General features: G+C 40.2%; 1 protein-coding gene across 1 annotated transcript in view; it reads right to left on the bottom strand.

Moving 5' to 3' along the window:
* Positions 1-19,157, bottom strand: part of LOC128740569 (mucin-5AC) — a 92,299-nt gene that overhangs the window by 54,719 nt on the left and 18,423 nt on the right. The window contains exon 3 of the mRNA XM_053836119.1: positions 14,609-14,764. Within this exon, the coding sequence (XP_053692094.1) occupies positions 14,609-14,764 (156 nt within the window). The remainder of the gene's footprint in view (positions 1-14,608; positions 14,765-19,157) is intronic.

The raw sequence follows: 19,157 nt of genomic DNA, 5'->3' as shown, positions 1-19,157 counted from the left end.
CTCAAAAACAAATTTATTTTTGTTTTGTTTTTACAGCATGTGACAACTGTCATACTTGCATAGTAGGCTAGTTACATCAAATACTATGGTTTCTGGGTGGTTTTGCGTTTTAATTTCGCTTGTTTAGGGAAAAACGAAAAGGGGCACGTTATACACAATTCCCCTACATCATCTAGTGCTTGATTCACAGCGCCTCTGCGGTTGTAAGGTACATGGGTACCAGCGAGCCACATGCCCTGGCGAGTGTTGTGGGTTCGAATCCGGTTATAATCTCAGAGTATAGCTTGGTTTAACCTATGCACCTTCCAGCATTGGACGAAAGGTAGGAGTCAAAACAACTACTTGTTCCGCAAGGCAGCAACATGGGCCCGCTGCTTTTCTCGCTGTTTTTAAACGACGTCACCTTCCAGTTGGCTACCAGATGCAGGCCTGTGTATGCTGATGAGCTTAAACTGTTTCTGGCAGTTGAATAAGTTGACGATTGTCGCCGCTTACAAGCTCTACTCGATATTTTTGTTGTTTGGTGCAAACGAAACTAGCTCACAATAAGTGTTGCTAAATGCAAGGTGATGAGCTTTCATCGCTCAGAAAACCCGACCTTCTTTCGTCACTGAACAGATGGGACAGAGTTACGCAGAGTCAACCATGTTATTGACCTTGGTACTTGCTAAATACTAATCTAACGTTCAATCTCAATCTCAAATTCATAAATTGGACGAGACTTCAAGGATCCCTACCGCCTCAAATCATTATATGGTCCTTATGCTCGACCGCCGCTTGAGAATTGTAGCTTGGTATGGTGTCCTCAGCAGCTAGCGTGGACTTTGCGTATTGAACGAGTGCTGAGAAAGTTTATTCGGCTTGCCCTGCGACTCTGCCAAGGTGTAATCCTGAGGACTTACCGTTGCCGTCTACTCGACCTCGATTCACGGAAATACCGGCATAAAACCCACCAGGCTGTTTTTATGGCCAAAATTTTTCATGGTGAAAGTGATTCTTCCTGCTTTTGTCACTCCTGAATTTTAGCGCTTCGCAACGTTTTGGTTGTAACAAGCCAGTTATGGTCTGCATTGGAGCAGTTACGAGAGTGGAAAAAATATTTGATTTTGAACGGCTTTCACATAGATTTGTTCAGAAGCTACGAAACAGCAATCTGTTATAAGTAAATGTATTGATGTACACTAGCGTCAACTGAATTGATAAAATAAATTAATAAACATATATAAGTTCACTAATAAAAGGTCGTACCGAACCGTCTAAATCAGCGGTTCCCAAATGGGGGTTCGCGAACCCCCAGGGGTTCGTCAAAACTTTAGTTCACTGCAGAACAATATAGGGAAATGCGTCAGGGGGTACGCAAACCGAAAAAAGGTTGGGAACCGCTGGTCTAAATAATCCATGGTCGTGCCGAACCACATACTTCATTCAACAATGGTCGTACCGAATCAACTAACGCATCTCTGGTCGTACCGAACCATATACAGTAATACATCTAGATATAACAACTTTATTTTTAATTTCTAAGCAAAAACAAAATTTATTCCTATTCGAACCAAATCGATTGCAAATGAAAGGGGAGGGTTTCAAACCGTTAACCTTCAATATTTACCTTCCACTGCGTCCCTATTTTAGGTCTGCAGTCCACCTGACGTGGTTCAAAAAACGTTAAGCACCCATTGACGACGAAACAAAGAAACAATTCTTTTTTCTCTTTTGTTGTTTTATTTTGTCACCAAATTACCATCAGAAATAACACTCCTTCACTCACGTTTCCAAAATGCAGATTTTTTTGGGCGATTCTCTAATGCAGACAATAAAACACTTGAGGAATAAGTTGCTTGGATTCTCTAAGAGCAGAAACCGTCATGGTCGCCATTGTGCAAAGTCTAAGTTACAGCCACAAAGAATCGCCTAACTCAATTCACAATGTAAGTTTTATTGTACTCTGCCCTCATAAGAGTGTAATAAAACCCAAAATGTTACCTGGGAAGTCTGCTTGTTAACCAGCTTTAGTCGATCGACTCTGTCGATTTGGTGCATTGCGCGAAATATGTTACTGATACTGATACTGATACTGTGATAAGCGACATTCTGTATCAGGGGTATTCAATCCCCGCAGGGATCAACTGGACTGGGTTTATCAGCATAAAATGTAAATGTAAAGCAAATTTTTGCTTTAATTGCTAAAATTCTGAAATCCACACCAATAAAATTGTTACTGTCTCAAACGTCAAGCAAGGAAAGGAAATTGCTAGTCGTAAACCTTTCACGTGGTAGCATCGCTTATAATTTGGAGTCCGTGTAGTGTGTAGTTATGCTGCTCCCGTGCCGGATGAAATGCACTGCACGCTCAAAACAAAGCTACCGTCACCGGTTTTGATATTGTATTTTAGGCACCGGTTTTTAACACTTCGGCAACACTCGGTATCGCGCAAGCTAGCTTCGGTAAAGTACCTCGGAAATATGCTGGATGATCAACGTGAACACGTGTCTCTTGGCTAGCATTAGTTTTTCGTATTCCCTTTCTATTGCCCCTCTGGATTTCATTTATTCACACGGCCAAAATAAATATGAGGCGACTCCATGCTATAGTTACTATATATATAGTTCGGCGGATACAAAAATCGAGAGCCAAATAAACGTCAAAAGCGGAGCCAAACGTTATTCAAAATTCGAATTGTGAACTACTAGAATGACTAGAACTAGTCATTTTCAACACCCACTAGCGATTATTTTTCGTCAAAACCTGCGTATTTCTCCATAATTTCAAATTTAATTTCAAAAATCCGAGTTGCCAATTCGCCAGGTTTTCTATCCGCCGAACTATATATATAGTTACTATACTCCATGCATATTGTTGAAAACTTGAAAACACTCATCTACGGTGGATACCGAATCAGAACTTTGTTAACCGAGCGTATTGAAAAGCGGTGCAGAAAATATTACAAATTCAATAATTTGCATGCACGGGCATGACGTGTACAAATAGACGAACTTGGTTGCGTCGTTTCAATTAATGGTAGCGAAATTATAACATCAGTTCATTTTTTTGGCCACACCGGCCGCGTGCGAGCAGATTTGTGGTCGAGTGGTGTGGTCAGTGATCCCAGTCGGATTGTCAAGAACCTGCTGGACTTTGAAATTAACCGGACTTAGTATCCCAGCATTCAACCTAAAAAGATACCTATAAATTGCAAACAATTGCATTGAGTATTGCGTGATAGGGTTGCTCAAGCGCAAGTTCGGCTCATTTTGAGTGACTTTTGCCGGCTCTGCTCTGTCTAGCTAGGTATGCTTGTGAAAGTTTCATCTATCCTTACGCCTTTTGCTTCGAGAGTTATGAACTACTTTAATCATGAATAGTTGGTCACACGAGCGGTGTTGTATATGAGCAATAATCTGCGAGAGAAACTAATAGGTGTCTTTTAAAAGGGTATTCAAACGCACTTTTACAGAGATGGTAATAAAGTCCTTTCTCACATTTCAATTTTCGCGACTCAGAAGAGTCAGAAAGTGACCATGCCCATGGACTCGGCACCGTCTAAAAAGATGAACAAACACCTTTCTCCCAATTTCTTGCGCAAAGGCTAGTGATATCTCCACCAAGAAGCAGCTGAAAAAAGCAGACATGATCGGGATTTGAAGTTGTGCTTGTTTGTCATATTACCATAAGAACAACCGACAATTCCGCAAACCACAAAACCACGAGGACTGCAAGCTATGTAGAGTATAACTGTGCGAGTTGATTTTCTTCTACATATAATCTTTGCAGCCCAATCTCATCGATAATGATGCCAGACAATAACCGTGCCTCAAATGCGTTCTGGTGCGAAATGTGTTACGAATGTGCTCTCGCACCAAATACAAACCATTCGTAATAACAACTTTTGCAGTAGAAAATAACGCTACGAAATTATATGAACTACGAATATACTTTTACAGATTTTTTTTCTAACAAAATACGAGATTATGCAAAGTTGACGCTCGAGTGCACAATAAAATGGAATCGATTTACATACAGTAAATATTTGCAACACTAATGCTTACTGCTGAAGGAATAAACACGTCGAGTAGAAAATCTGAATCCTAGTCTGCAAACAGTTCTCAACTGTCAACTAATATCAGTGTAATGTAAAACTATATAAAAGAATATTCTCAGTTGGTTTTGTTAAACTGTAATGACTTTTGTCATTATACATGAAGTCAGAAGTTGAAATGGAAACTAATATATCACTCCAAAGTAATTAAGAAAAATATTCTTTTACTTATAATATGTTAAATCACGCGATAGGGCATATGTTGAACCGCATGCGCATATTCTGCTGCTATTTGTAGACTAGACCACATGGGAATATGCCGCCAGTAGGCTATCAGAATAATCTTTTTTTTCTCAAACCACTTAATTCCACAGCCCACGTTTGCCAGTACGTACGTAATACGGCAGCAGTTTACACCAAACCCTGGTAGAAGCAAAAAAAAAATAAACCTAAATGTCATCGTTTTACCATCAATTCGACTCTATCCAGTACCTCTAGCTAGGACATCACCACGCAAATCGCATTTAAAAGCTCCTTAGCTGTAGCTCGATCGATGACGAAATTTAGAAATAAAAAGTTCAAACCACCGCAGCTGGAGACCATAATGACCAGAAGAGTCGGCACCGCGGCAGTTATCGTCCGTCCGTTCGTCGTCGGTGGGAAGGTGGAGGTCGTGATGCTTCCAAAATCAAATCCCACCGAGGCCAACCGAGGAGAGCAATGACATTTCGGCCACTTGTTCGAGACCCAAGCGGTGGTAGTTGCAATCGAAATCTGATCTGATGCCAACGCATGTTCGAATTAATCAGACACAAACAGCGACAACGCGGAGCCCATCGCATTTAACGACTTCATCAGGCAGAGATGTGATTTGTAGTTGGTAAAAAAAAGGTGTTTCAAATCGATAATTGAGCCGTTGTGCCCAACACTCGTGGTGGATGTTTTTTTCATTCGCTATTGCAAACACAGAAATTATCGCACCGATCTCAGAACGGCTGCCGCCACACCGTCGAGCAAAGAAAAATTTATCATCATAAGTCACGAAAGTAGGAGCAATTATTCTCACTTCGTAGTGCATGCCGTTGGCAGCGTAAAAATAAAAATAAATAAACGTGGTAGCTTTTTGTGATAGCTAGTGCCAACAGCAAAACCAGAAAAAAAACCTTGGACTTGAATGTGAATCCATTTGCTGCGTGTTTGCTCTTGTTTGGTGAAGAGACTTCATCGACTAGGCGAGGAACCCACGCATATGCTGCAAAGGTTTAAAGCCGTAAATATCCGCCAATAGGGTGAGTCACAGACACAAGCGCTTTCGTTTGATCGATGTTTACGATTTTTTTACAACCAGTGACGTTTAATTCCTATTCAGTTTGGTCAAATTTATGGTTGATCAGATTTTGATCAACTATCACGCGTCAAAAATTCTAAACTAGCAAATAAACGAATGATGAAAGATAAATTGTTACGCAAATCGTCTTCCGCCAAACAACCCAAAAAACCTAAATTTAAATCAAAATATGTAACCTGCCATTACCGAGAAGGCGTGATATTTCACACCCAATCCGTCACTCTCCCGATTGGGGTGTCAGTGTCTGTTGCAGCAAACAGCCGCGCAATAACCTGCATCAATCAACCCCTAACTCAACCTTTGCCACAGGTAGGTGCAAACTTACAACCAAAAACTCCTATATTCCACGCTTAATGAGTCACGTTGGGTGACACCCTTTGTTCCCTCCAAAAATAAAACGAACACTATGCTTATCCATCCAAGAAAGCATGCATTCTCCCCGGGAGATCGCCAGTCATTAAAAATTGGATAACAACTGCTGACACGTGGGGTGCCAGCAAAGCCGAAGAATAAAATTAAATCCCCAGCAATCTACACTTTGATTGACTTGCTCTGGTCCTAGGTCGGTCAGTCGGTCGGTCGGTCAGTCGATCGGCCGGACAGACCGAATGCAAAGTGCGTCAAAGTATAATACAATGTTAATGATTATCATTAAAGGTTGTTGAACAATTTAGTGTCCTGCGGCTACCCCCGGCTCGAGCCACTTTCCGCGGTAGGATTGAATGCGGTCACATAATGCGGTTTTTGCCAGCCTTTCCTCCGAAACATTGTGAACAATAAAATTCGATAATTTCGGGTACCCCGCAAGTGGAATGTAGTTCGTTGCTTTTTTTTGGTTTCGTTTAGTGGCTTACCTTCTCGGTAAGAATTACACGGTACACTCCCCAAAACGCTTGGTGTTGCCTGTGGTTAGTTACGTATCGGGACAAGTTTTGGGTTTTTTTCTTTTTTGTTAATCAGCCAGACAGACAGCTGTTGAATGACATATTAATTTTCATCAGATTTCGATCGTGGCCTCCGGCAACAGTGGGTCTAGTGTTAAAAGCGAATAAATGATCTAGTTTTCGGATGCTTTTTCGACTTGAAAGCTTTTGATGGTTTACAGCAAAAAGCCATTCTGGCTTTTGGTCTTTGGATAGGTCTCATCCGCCAATTGTTAAAAAATGATTAAAAGTTACTTTTTGCAGCACTGGTGGTAAAATAAACTCTAGCTTGATTTGTTCGCATTTGGGCAATAAGACCTGTTCACAAAGTTTTTTTTAGCAAATCAGACTTTATATGCAAAAAAACACACATGACATTGGCATAGTTTTATCAATCGATACCGACCACTTTCATAAACAGTACCCAATAAAAAGCCACAATTTATGACTAGATTACCGCGGTCAAAGCATCAAATGACCGATGACTGTGCGACCACTCCAGCTGAAGTGCCACTGGCGCCAACCGCGAAGGAAGGTTAGTAAAAACAAGTAATCAATTTTCGCTAGTTTTTTTTTGTGCAAATTTGCTCCTACATTAATGGTACCCGCTCCGGCATCGATTGGTGCTGTTGACAAACGGACCACAAAAGTAGCTGCCTGCAGAGCCGCCGGCAGGTGTTAGACGAAAGTCCTCCAGTCCGTAGATGACTCTATTATTGAGCTTCCAAGGAGGAGGTTACACAACGAAAGCTTCTAATTTATGACGTTTCACTTCTCTTTGCAAAAACGACCGTTTTGAGATTTCATTTTGGAAGAGACGACTGTAGGCGAGGTGCGAGATTTCTCATTAGGTTACCGCTAGAGGGATAGCAATCTTTCGGCAAAATAGTCCACTCCATCAAATGAAGGGGGAAACCAGTTGGTACCGACTACATTTTTTTATGTTTCTGCACCAAAAGTAGCTTTCAACGACCATCGTTGACTGCCGTGGGTGAAATGTCGATTTTTGTTTTGCACAGGGAAGCAGTTTCGAGTATCATTCGCTAATTGACAGTTATTGCCGAAAAAAATGCAGAAAATATAACTCGACTGTTTGAGCAAGCACGGCAATTAGTTTCATAATCTTCGGGGCATAATATCGTCAATTAATGAATGTCAGCAGGATACACGTCAAGTCGTTATCCCGAACGTCGGACAGGGTCACACTAGCCGGGGAACCCGACTGAGCATTATGTATCACTATACAAGACTAATCGCGAAATTAGTGCAACTAATTCTCCGGCAATCTACTCCACGAATCTTCCAAATATCCAATCAAGCCAACATTAATCACCCGGTGGTGGTGTGTGCCCACTGCCCAAATCCGTGGTGTGAAGAAAAAAAACAGTAGCCCCGACCATTGCTGCTAGCCAAAGACGACGACGATCTGGTCTATTACATAAGACTCCAGGCGGTCGCCGGTGTTACTCCTCCCAGCCTGACTAGCCTACGGCGGCAGTGGCAGGTAACCAGTTACCGGTTCAGTACGTACGATCACCAACGCCATCGCAACGCCATCGGGGTGGACGAGCGAAGAAGAAGCGCACAGTGGGGCGAGTCCAAGAATTGTCTGGTTAATATGGTCATTTTTTTGCAGATGTCCTGAGCCTGTTGGACTTGTTTTCAAATGAGTGTGACGACCTTAGTGATTAACATCAAATGTATAGGCGAAATGATAATTACGCTTTAGGAAGCTCTGCGAGAATTTGCTAACAAAACTCAATTGTTACGAAATATGAAACACACTTCAAAGTCGTTTCGGACAAATTACTAGACAAGAATTCGTTGGAGTTTTTTGGAAGACTGCAAAATAAACAAGAGATCGATGTTCCGAAAAAAAATCCTTCTTTGGCAAGAATTTGCAGCTATGAACTGAAAAGTGACGCTCTCGTAACTTCTAGATCCATGAATCAGGAAGTTTACTCAAAGAATTGCCTTCCTTTGCGAAGCAGCATGAAGTTTGTTTCCTTTTCTGGTCCGACTTGACAAGCTGTCACTATTCAAATTGAAGCAAACATTGCAATGGTACAACGACAATGGCGTTACTGTGGTTTCCAAAGTGCGGACACCGGCCAATACCTCGGAGTTAAAGAGTAAATTTAGCAACATTTAGAGGCAGACCAAACAGTTGATCAGAAAACTAAAAACACTGGTTCTATTCAAAGATGAGCGAACAAGAGCCTGTTATCATTTTGGTCAAACCAGTACCTAATCGGTCCGCACTAGGTTCAGGCAATCCAGATAAAACCGTTGTTTGTGTTGCAACTTTAACATTAATTCTCATCCGTTAGACACATCGTTTGACACTTATGTTATTGTTCCGCCATAACTCCAGAACGGCGTGACTGTTCTCCACCAAACTTGGCATACATATGCCTTGACATAAGGGAATCCGCACTGGGTTTTTAAAAAGGGAGGTAGTCCCCAAGAAGATTCTCAATTTTTCTCAGTTTTCCAATGGTGGTCTTACAATGAAAATCGGTTGAAAGCTCATGACGAAAACGGCGATTTTATGATAAAATCCGATATGGCGACCAAATCCAAGATGGCCACCAAAAAAGTTTTACTCCATTTGAAGTCTCAGAATTTCTTCTTTACAGAACTGTTCCATTACAAGTTGTTTTTATTGTAAATTCATAAAATATCACATGATATATATCTCATGGTTTGCTGAAAATTCCTCATTTTTTTAACTGTTGGGCCCTTTGGCGGACGAGGGGTCCGGTGTTTCAAGGTATTAAAAGTGTAATTCTCATTTTTTAACTATTTTCAACCAATTAAGTACAAAAGTTCTAATCTCACGTAACAGTTTGGGTTTTATTGCATTCTTATGATGGCATTCAAGGCCAAAATTAATCTTGAAGACTGTCATAAGAGTACAATAAAAATCACATTGTTACTTGGGATATTTGAGGGCCTCGTGACAGTAGTGGCCTCGTTTCAACGAGAATTGCTCTTTGTCTAATGAATTATAGGAATATCCGAAACAAAAAAAGATGCGCAGGTAGCTGGAATGCAAAAAGGGCTGGAGAGCGGATGCATATCTCAATCTATACCTATAAAAAAAACCTTCTGTCTGTCTGTTTCTCTGACCCTTATAAACTCGGAACCGACCGGCATGAAAATTTGTATGCAGGAGTTTTTGGGGCCGAGGAACTCGATAACTCGAGCACTAATCAAGCAGATGGAACCAAATTTGGCATGTCGGGGTTTTTGAAGGCAAATATTTTTTCTATGGTGGTCCGAGACCCCTCCTCCCGTTGGGAGTGGCTTCCATACAAATAAAACGCAAGTTTCTGCATAGCTCGAGAACTAATCAATCAAATGGAACCAAAAGGTTTTTGAAGGCAAGGAATATTTCTATGGTGATTCGAGGCCCCTCCCCCCTCTGAAGTATAAACGAAAAAACAACCATAAACGCACCAGTTTACTTAAATTTTTTTATTTAGTTGCATGCGTAGCAATCCTCGCAGCGGGTTCAACCAGTACATAGGGCAAATTAATCATTAGTGGACCATTTAGTGCTTGAATTGTCTTCTTTCATGAATTCTTTAAAACTGGTAACGTTTAACACCCAGCCGATGGGACTTATAATATAAGCAACTTTCGATTAAACCCAAAAATATATCAATTTGTGATGCAAATCTCTATATTTTACATATTTTTCAAAATAGGTTGGAATGTCCGTTTTCCTTTAATGGACCCTTGTAGTTTACAATAGGATAATGGCCGGGTCCATTATAGGAATTCTAGTGCATTGTGCATGGAGAGGGTCCACTAATGGCGACATGTTTTGTATTATTAACCGTATAATGGACCCTCACTTGTTCAAAATGTCGCCCTTTATAAAAGGGAATGTATCTTTGTATATACTGCCATACTCCGAATCGATTGAACGGTTCTTCGTAAAACTTGGCATAAATGTTCCTTGATATAAGGGAGTAATAACAATGTAATTGATAAAAAGGTAGGTGGTCCCTAATACGAGAAGGAGGTCCTAACAATGGAAAAAAGCTTTATTTGTCTTACATTATGTGAAATGCATATAGATAACACATGTAAAAATGGCTGAGAAACAAGAGGAGGATCTAAAATGGACGGAGATAAGATGGTCATTGACAAAGGGGAGATTCAAAGAAGCAAAAATGGCTTTATATCGCTTTTTAGCGGTTTTCACGAGGCCGCGTACATTCAGTGCAACAATTCTACTGACTCTATCAAGCAGCACCGCCTAGCTGAGTATCGAACATATGACGAGTGGTTTATTAGTCCAGTATCGTGCCTAAGCGGACAGTAATTCTCGTGAAAAACCACGTACAGTTATCTTTTATTTTTTTATTTTTTTATTTATTTTTTATATATTTGCGTTGAAGCAATTATTACAATACAAGTTTTTCTACAAAGTAATATTTCGAGCTATGCAACGAGAGAGGAGATTTGTAAGCATTTGGTATTTGTTATTAGTTTGTTATTTGTTATTCATTCGAGTACTTCATCTGACTATAAACTAAACATGAATAAAACTGATTACAGATTATAGTAAATTAGATCTTCTTATCTTTTGCGCGAATAAGTGCGAAGGCATACCGAAGTCAAATAGTCCTTCGACTTTTGAGAACATTCTGATGCATTCCGTAATGGTATTGCAATACCAGAAAACATTGCTTAAATTACTGGTTTTCAAAAATTGCAAAACTTTGATTTCGCGTTGATTTCATCCACCTATCATGCCAATATGCACGATGAAATTTAATGCGCATGTGCTGACACAACTACGGAAACAGCTGAAAATTTATTATTTTTTTACCGGATATTTTATCATGGTTACTATAAACTAAATCGATCAGGATGATTTGGCAGTAAACTTTAACTTTTTTGCTCGCGGATTTATATTTTCAAGTTAACAAAGCTAGTTGACTGATTTAGCTTTTACCAGAGCAACAAAGCTTTATAAAACAAAGCGAAAATCTTCATTAAGTTATGGTGATGGGTGTCAAGCAGCGAAAAGCATAGTCGGGTTTTTTGCTGTTTTCAGCAGAACGTTACAAAACTACTTTATCTTATTGCCAGATTCTTAAAGAGGTCACAAAAGTCTTCTGAAGAGTGGGCCACTTTGTCAAGAGGCAGTTTTATAGCGGTCATCTGCAGGTTCTAATGCAGCTCCTAGTTTTATTAGCGAATTATGAAATTAGCCATAAAAAGCAACCAAACCTCGTGACTTTAGTCATGACCTTGAAATGCGATCAGGCATATATTAATATTTTTTTTGAAACAATAGTTCTACAATTGATGAAGGGACGGTAAGGGAAAGTAATGAAGAAGGATTTTTTGGGAATGAAGGGGAAATAGTGGGAATGAAGGGGCTGGGGGGTTAATAGATAGCTACGCTTAACAAGTTGTCGTTGTGACTCCTACCTTTTATCCAATGCTGGAAGGTAGCATGGGTCGAACCAAGCTGTAATCTGAGATTATAACCGGATTCGAACCCACAACACCTGCCAGGGCATGTGGCTTGCTGGTACCCGTGTACCTATGAACCACAGAGGCACTTGGCAAAAGAAGACTGCACAACCCCCCTTATTATTGTAGCGACATGGGTAGGAGTCACAACGTCAACTTGTTAAACGTAGCTACCTATTAACCCCGCCCCTTCCTTTCCACTCTTTCCCCTCCATTCCCAAAAAAACCATCTTCATTACTTTCCCTTACCGTCCCTTCATCAATTGTAGAACCATCGTTTCAAAAAAAATTATAAAAAGCACTTGAAGAATGTAATAAAACCTTAATTGCTACTTGGATAAGCAAGTCAGGTGAATATCACAATGGTGCCTTTGAGAACTACCAATCGCGATGCTCTAAAATTCGAATTCAAGAACTAGTGGTTTGTTAAATAAAAAAAAGCAAAGCCTAGGTGTTACATTCCGTTATCGAAACTTGACCTTCTATTTTTATACGACAGACTTCGCAGTCAGCTCTGCAGCGCAGAGTTAGGACAATTGCAGGGCCAGTTGCTACGATCCTGTTGAGTCTAGGTTTGTTAAATAGTAACATTCAATATGTCAAATGAATGACTCTATATGAAATCTACACAAAAAGGCGATTTCAACGTTAAGAAAAAGAATTGTATTTATAGCCCAACCTCATGCTTTGTCTTGACCTTTCAAGAGATCAGGCATATAATCGTTTTTATAATGGAAGTTTTCATAATCGACGGAAGAGACGGTAGAAGAAAGTAATGAAACAAAGATGTTGATAGTATCCAAACAAAATGGGACAAGGCGTAAAGGGGAAAGAGTGAAAAATCAGGCAAGGGAGGGTCACTGAAGCAACGCTTAACAAGTTGTGTACCGTTCCTCTTTCCCCAAGCGGGAGGGTCCGCTAATCGAATTATAGCTTGGTTGGATCAGCAGATCCCTCAGTAAAGAGGAATGGTACACAACTTCCTAAGCGTTGCTTCAATAACATTTTTGTTGTATAGCAGCTTATTAAACTATTATACAGCTAATTCCAGTGGAACAAGTGATTAATAAACTATTATACTACAAAAATGTTACTTGTTTCATTACTTTCTTCTGCCGTCCTCTCCATTGATTGTAAAAGCTACCGTTACAAAAGATTAATTGTATTTATATTCATAGTCCTACGTCTAGCCCATACATGGGGTTTCAAGTGTTTCAGATAAAAAAAAACCACGAAACATATTATTAATATTATGTGGATCACGCGTCATTTGCAGAATTTACCATAGCCATTTTACAAGAAAGAAATTTCTGCCTAAATGCAGTTGATAATAGGAGCTGTAATTTAGCTTTATACTGGATATATCCATCCATATCTCAACCCAAGTAACAATTTGGGTTTTATTACACTCTTATGATGGCATTTAATACAAAAATTAGCCTTGAAAACCGTCATAAAAGTACACTAAAACTCACATTGTTGCTTGGGAAACTACCAAAATGTCTGTAATGGATGACATCAATTTGTTTTCATAACCTATGCATGAGTTATTTTACCGCCAAGGCAAGTTTCGCAAATCAGTAAAAAAAGCATTTGCAGGAAATATTATTGCGATACTTTATGCCAAGAAAACTTTTACCGAAAGTAATTGTTCGCTGTTAAAGTTTATGACGACGGTGCCGTATGAAGCATTCAGTATTTTGAAGTAACTTCTATCCTTCAAAAGTGGTGATTTCCCAATCAAGGATATAAAGAACGTTCTAGTCAAAAGAAAATGTTAGCAAAAGGAATGTTAGCAAAATTTAACTATAGTATGGCATTTATAAAATTAATCTTTCATGCATACATAACTGTCCATCATTACGAGTTAATTATCTTGAATTTGCAATGATCTTATCGTCAGGTTTAACTGTATCTTCGACGCGCCACTATGGCCCATAAATAAATAAATCATGAAACAGTAACTATAATGCATCATTACTGCAAAAGTTCACGCAATTCTACAAGTGTTTACGATACTTTTTCAATTTTCGCTGCTTCCCTCAGACGATGATGTAACGTAATAGAGTTCGACAAAATATTACAGTTCATTATTTTGCCAATCATTGTCCCACAGTGCAACCGATGAAGGGGCCCGCGGTGAGGGGTGTATCCTCTGCTCGCACTGCTCGACTAAATTGCAACTAAAGCGGTACAGTGATCTACTTTAGTCATCCCAAATTCCTCCAATGGCACTCTCCGACATTGGGTCGGTTTGGTGCGAAGCGAGAAGAGCGAACGAAAATGAAAGTAGGTATGTAAATAAACCATTTTCGTGAGACCGGGATGTGGGAGAGGAAGGACACTTCACTGGCTGCCGCGTGCAGCTAGATACAGATACCGGTAAACCTGGACGTGCAGTGCGGCCCAGACGGACGTGCGCTGCTCGACAAGTTTGCTGTTCTGTTTTTTTCATGAATCGTGAAAGCTATACATAACCAGCTCGCGCGCCTGGCAAGGCCGTTCGTTTACACGTTACGGCCAGCCGAGGATCACAACCGCTGCTGTCAGTAGGTAAGCAGCGCAATTTATGCCGGAGCGGCAAGGGTTGCTTTGAGGCCATAAAATCTTTCATATAATCCTGCGTTACATTTTAATGGTATTTCAAGCATTAACCACCCTAGTTTTGTACCATTTTGGTCACGTTCGGAGCCGAGTGAGGAAGCTTAAGTACGTGCGGAAAACAACAACAGCAATAGCGCAAACAAACAACAGCACTGATAAAAAAAAGAGTAAAAATGCTCCATCAGAAAATAACTTACCGGTTGAAGGGACGAAATCGCGTTCTGCGCATCAAAGTTCAGTAAACCGTTGTTGCATAAGCTGGGTGATACGCAGACATAGCTGTCGTCTGGACACTGCGTTGCCGGTGGCGTTGGGCGAATCTTGCAACACTGCTCAGTCGCCGAATTGCAATTCTGTGGAGAGAAAAAAAAATTAATGGAAAAGGTTATAAATAAAACAACGCCTCGAATTTATCGTAAAATAATATTTTCCTAGATCAAGTACAGTGCAGTATTAATCTGTCCTATACGGTTAAGTCATTTAGTCTGATCGGTTTTTCGTCCGACCGCCCTTTGGGGGTCGTCAGATAATGAGGCGTACAATATCGGCCGATTATAGTTCCGTTGACATCCTGAGAGGCCATGCGTTCCGAATCCTGAATATTAGGCCGTACATAATTTGCCCCAACAGATGCGTGCGCTTGCCTTTGTCGGTCGAGGACGGTCGCGCCCGAGAAGTGGGTTGGAACACAATCGATTATGTACTTATACTGGCAACGAACGAAGAAGTTTTCAATGTCGAAGAAGGCCACTTGGTGAATTTTAAACAAGCATCGGAAAAAAGTGAAATCCAAACCAGTTCTGGCTTTTCATTCCTCCTTGGCAGCTAGGTCAGTTATATCACAGGTCGAGATAGAGAGAGGGGTTTTGCCCAAAACCAAAACAGAAAATGTACGCAAATATGCTCGGGTGTCACATTCTACGGCAGAAGAATCGAGGAAAGCAAATGACGGTTCGGATTTTAATGAATTCATAAACGATTCTATGCAAGACTGAGCTCCATCCTACGAAATCTAAATATTTGACTAGATGACTCGATGACGGCGACGGCGACAACGACGCCGATCGGATGAGGCAATCTGCATTCCGCATTTTGGAGTGGCCCGACACTGCACGGTATGTGTGTCTCTCAGTGTTTATGGAAATTTTATTCCCGCTTCCACGATGGTTGATGAATGTTAATTTTGTTCTTGAAATATAAATCAGCACGCAAGGCATTGAGGAAGATGTACGACTTTTCGGTGCCCGAGTGCGATGGCGGTTCTGGCGGTGACATTTGCTGTCAAGAATCATGTGTTATCGAATTTTGCCTTGATCGCTTAGCGATTTAAACTGCTAATCAAGTCTTTGTGGGATTCTTGATAAGCCAACCGGTAAGTCGAATACTCGCGGAAGTTAAACCAATTTGCTAGAACAATAACCCAGATAACAGCGACAGCGTATATCGATGCATGGATTAAATGGCATATTATATCACAACTACAATTCCGGTTTTAGGACTGTTTTATAAGTGTTTCGTATTAATGCTCATTTAAACTACATAAAGAAACTCAATAAATTATTAATTACACGTTTAATCGATTAATGATATACAACCGTTACTCAAACGAAACTAATCATCATATTACAATGTAGTAATTGTGTAGGTTTATACACTAAGTTATACTGTACTGATCGAAGTCACTAGTAGTCACTAGTAATGACTAGTAATTCCGGAATTTTACTGCTTGTCGCAAATATGACATAATGATGCTCACATATGTTAAACTTTCTGTCCGGAACCTTTCTGTAAAGTAAGATTTAGTTTGCTTTTGAAACCTTCATTCACTTGGTTATCAATTGGACATTTTTGTTGAGGAGAAAGTTCGCATATCAAAAACAGTAATTTTAGTTAGGCTTTCAAATATTCAAAATTCCTGCTGGTTTCCGCTTTCGCGGAAGAAGAAAATCCAAACAAGATTACGATGGCATTTAAATACACGTCCATAAATCACCCAGCTTGTACGAAACGCATAAATTACAAAGATCATCCCATCGTCACTCACCACCGACCGGCCGCCCGGAGATGGCTCTGAGCTCCGGCTCAATCGATGATGGTGAAAAATCGCACAAATTCACATACATTAACCTATTCCGAGCAGGATGGAGGATTGCCGGCGTCAACAGCTGTACAGCATGTTGTTGATATCGATAATGATTTGATCGAATCGAACCACAAGTGCCAGTGTTGATTCCGGTAGCATCCAGTGCCCCGCCAGCCCCTTGGTTCCAGCTCTGTACTGCAAGCTGCAAGCTGCAAGCCCTATGACGGTTGCCCTGCCTGGGGCGGTTTGCTAATTGCATCTCAAAGAACAGCCGCGATAAGAAGCGGGTCATTTATTTACAAAGGTTGAACACGCGGTATGCCATTTTCAATCGCGTTTAAATCATTTGCTAACAGAGTATTTTTTCTATATAGACACGGTGCGCGGGGTGCAAATATCATCTTTACATGTTTATATGAGTTTTATTCAGCGGCAGGGGAAGATAGTCATTTTGCTTGTGCGCTATCAGATTTTGTTTCGTTTAAAATAGCGATTGTATCAGCTGCTGTCGGTGATGTCCACAGTAGTGGGCCTTTATAGGCGCCGTTGAAGACCGTGCAGTGTGGGCTGGGAGCTGTTCATGACGCTAAAATGCTACCTGAATATGTTTGCTCATGTTTAGCCTACATGTGAATATTGGGGAAGGGTGCTGCTGCAGGGAAGTAGCGCCGTGTGTGATGTTCACCACTGATTAAATATTCCAACCATACCTGCTCCGCTGTAATGCGTACTTATGCTAAATAATTGTTTAAAATGTGTATTTAATGAAGGTGGCACTGAAGGGGAGTACTGGCCGATCGTTTGGAGCACTCGAAAGGAAAATTGACAACATACATATATGAGTGTATGAGAAACCCTCTTATATGAAACGCGCCGCTTCATTACCGACGCAAGATATCATCTCCATTGCTGGGGGCGTACTATTCCTGCTTGAGGTCGAAGTGCAATTTGGTTAGGCAATGCCAAACCTAGACCTTTCGGTGAGCGATCACTCGTTTATTGATCAATTAATATGCATCACAAAATTCCCTACCGCGTCGAACCGGATGCATGCAACCGATCATTTTGTGCGGTAATTTTATAGAAGAGCACCATTAAAGGGGAAACCTTTAGTTCTGACATTTTTGGTAACCTTATTGGTTTGCATACAATGTTTGGAATATGAGGATTTACTACTACAACTAGCGTGAAGCTAAACAAACACTTCTCTGGTCATTTCAGCCATATTTTTAATTTGAACTATAGGTATATAGACTAAAACTTGAATATTACATTGAATACTTTGCATTCAGCTTGAAGTATACGTCATGCAAAGGTCAGATAAAAGTTTACTGTTTCATTTGATAAAAACACTTTTCTGACTTGGCTTTGATTAATTTTACGCAATGAAGTTTCATTAAAAGCGCTAAAATCAGTCTGATATTGTGAGCATTTCATGCTTTACTAGGAGACAAATATCTTTGCTTTAGATTTTTTAATTCAGAGAGCAAGCATTAACGAGGAATGTGGCTGCAATTCGAAGTAAGTACAATTCGTGTGTTTCGGTCATGGTTGCGTTTGCAGGTAAAAAAGCTTAAATCAAAACTTAAGGCACGACCACCCATTCACTAATGCCCACCTGTGAAACTGTAATCCAAGCGAGCATTAAGTTAAATAAATGACTTTTGACGTTTATGGTTTTCGTGGCGCCAATGCAATGCAGATTTGTAACGTTGTAGCGGTTTGGCTAGCCTTCGCTTTTGGTACACTTAAAGGTCTGTGTAGTGCAGAAGTCCGTAAATTTGATCTGCCACTGTTTTTGCAATAAGCAAATAAATTGCATGGAACTAGTACTAGTTGCAAGTCTAGTTACCCAAGAAACATTTATGCGCTGAATAAACATTTTAGCAGCTATAATTATTCAGCCATAGCTGAATATGCATCGAATAAAATTTATGTAAACAACTGTACAATACTTATTCAGCCGAAATTGGAGAACTTATACAACCGATTTTATTCGAGGCGGAAAAACACTTGTTAAGCAGTTATATCGCCTCTGTGCGCCTTGTTTCCAGCTTTGCGCAAATTGGTTATTTAAAAACGCGCAAAAGCCTCTATTAAGCTACATTACAGCTTCAAAGCAGCTATTAGCAAGCCCGAAGCTTGACTTAGATGTTTAAGAGCTGAAAAAAGGTTTTTATTTCTAACACTAAACCATAGTTTAGCCACAGGTTGAATAAATTCAGCTAAAAAATGTTTGATCAGCCTGGAATTGTTACTTGGCTAGCTGCTTTCAAAGCTGCAAGGGAGCTTAATACACGGGTAGAAATTTGATCTCCAAAACGAGCAAAATGACTCATGATTCCCGGTTTCTAGCTCATGATTTATGAAAATACACCATGAATAAAAATCATGATATCACGAGCTTCTTGCAGTACAACACAACGCAAAATCATGAACTATTATTCATGATTTTGTGCTGTCTGATATGGCAGTTCAGTCATGATTTGACATGAACTCACATTTCATGATTTTATGATTTTATTCATGGCATCGGAATCAAATTTCTTTCCGTGTATTAATAGAGGCTTTTGCGTGTTTTTAAATAACCAATTTGCGCAATGCTGTCAATTCTATTTTTAGAACGAAAAATAGTTTTGCAATGCTTTTTCAGTCACTTAATC

This window comes from Sabethes cyaneus, chromosome 3 (assembly GCF_943734655.1).
Source record: "Sabethes cyaneus chromosome 3, idSabCyanKW18_F2, whole genome shotgun sequence".
NCBI lineage: Eukaryota > Metazoa > Arthropoda > Insecta > Diptera > Culicidae > Sabethes > Sabethes cyaneus.
This window is presented reverse-complemented; position numbering and strand designations above follow the sequence as displayed.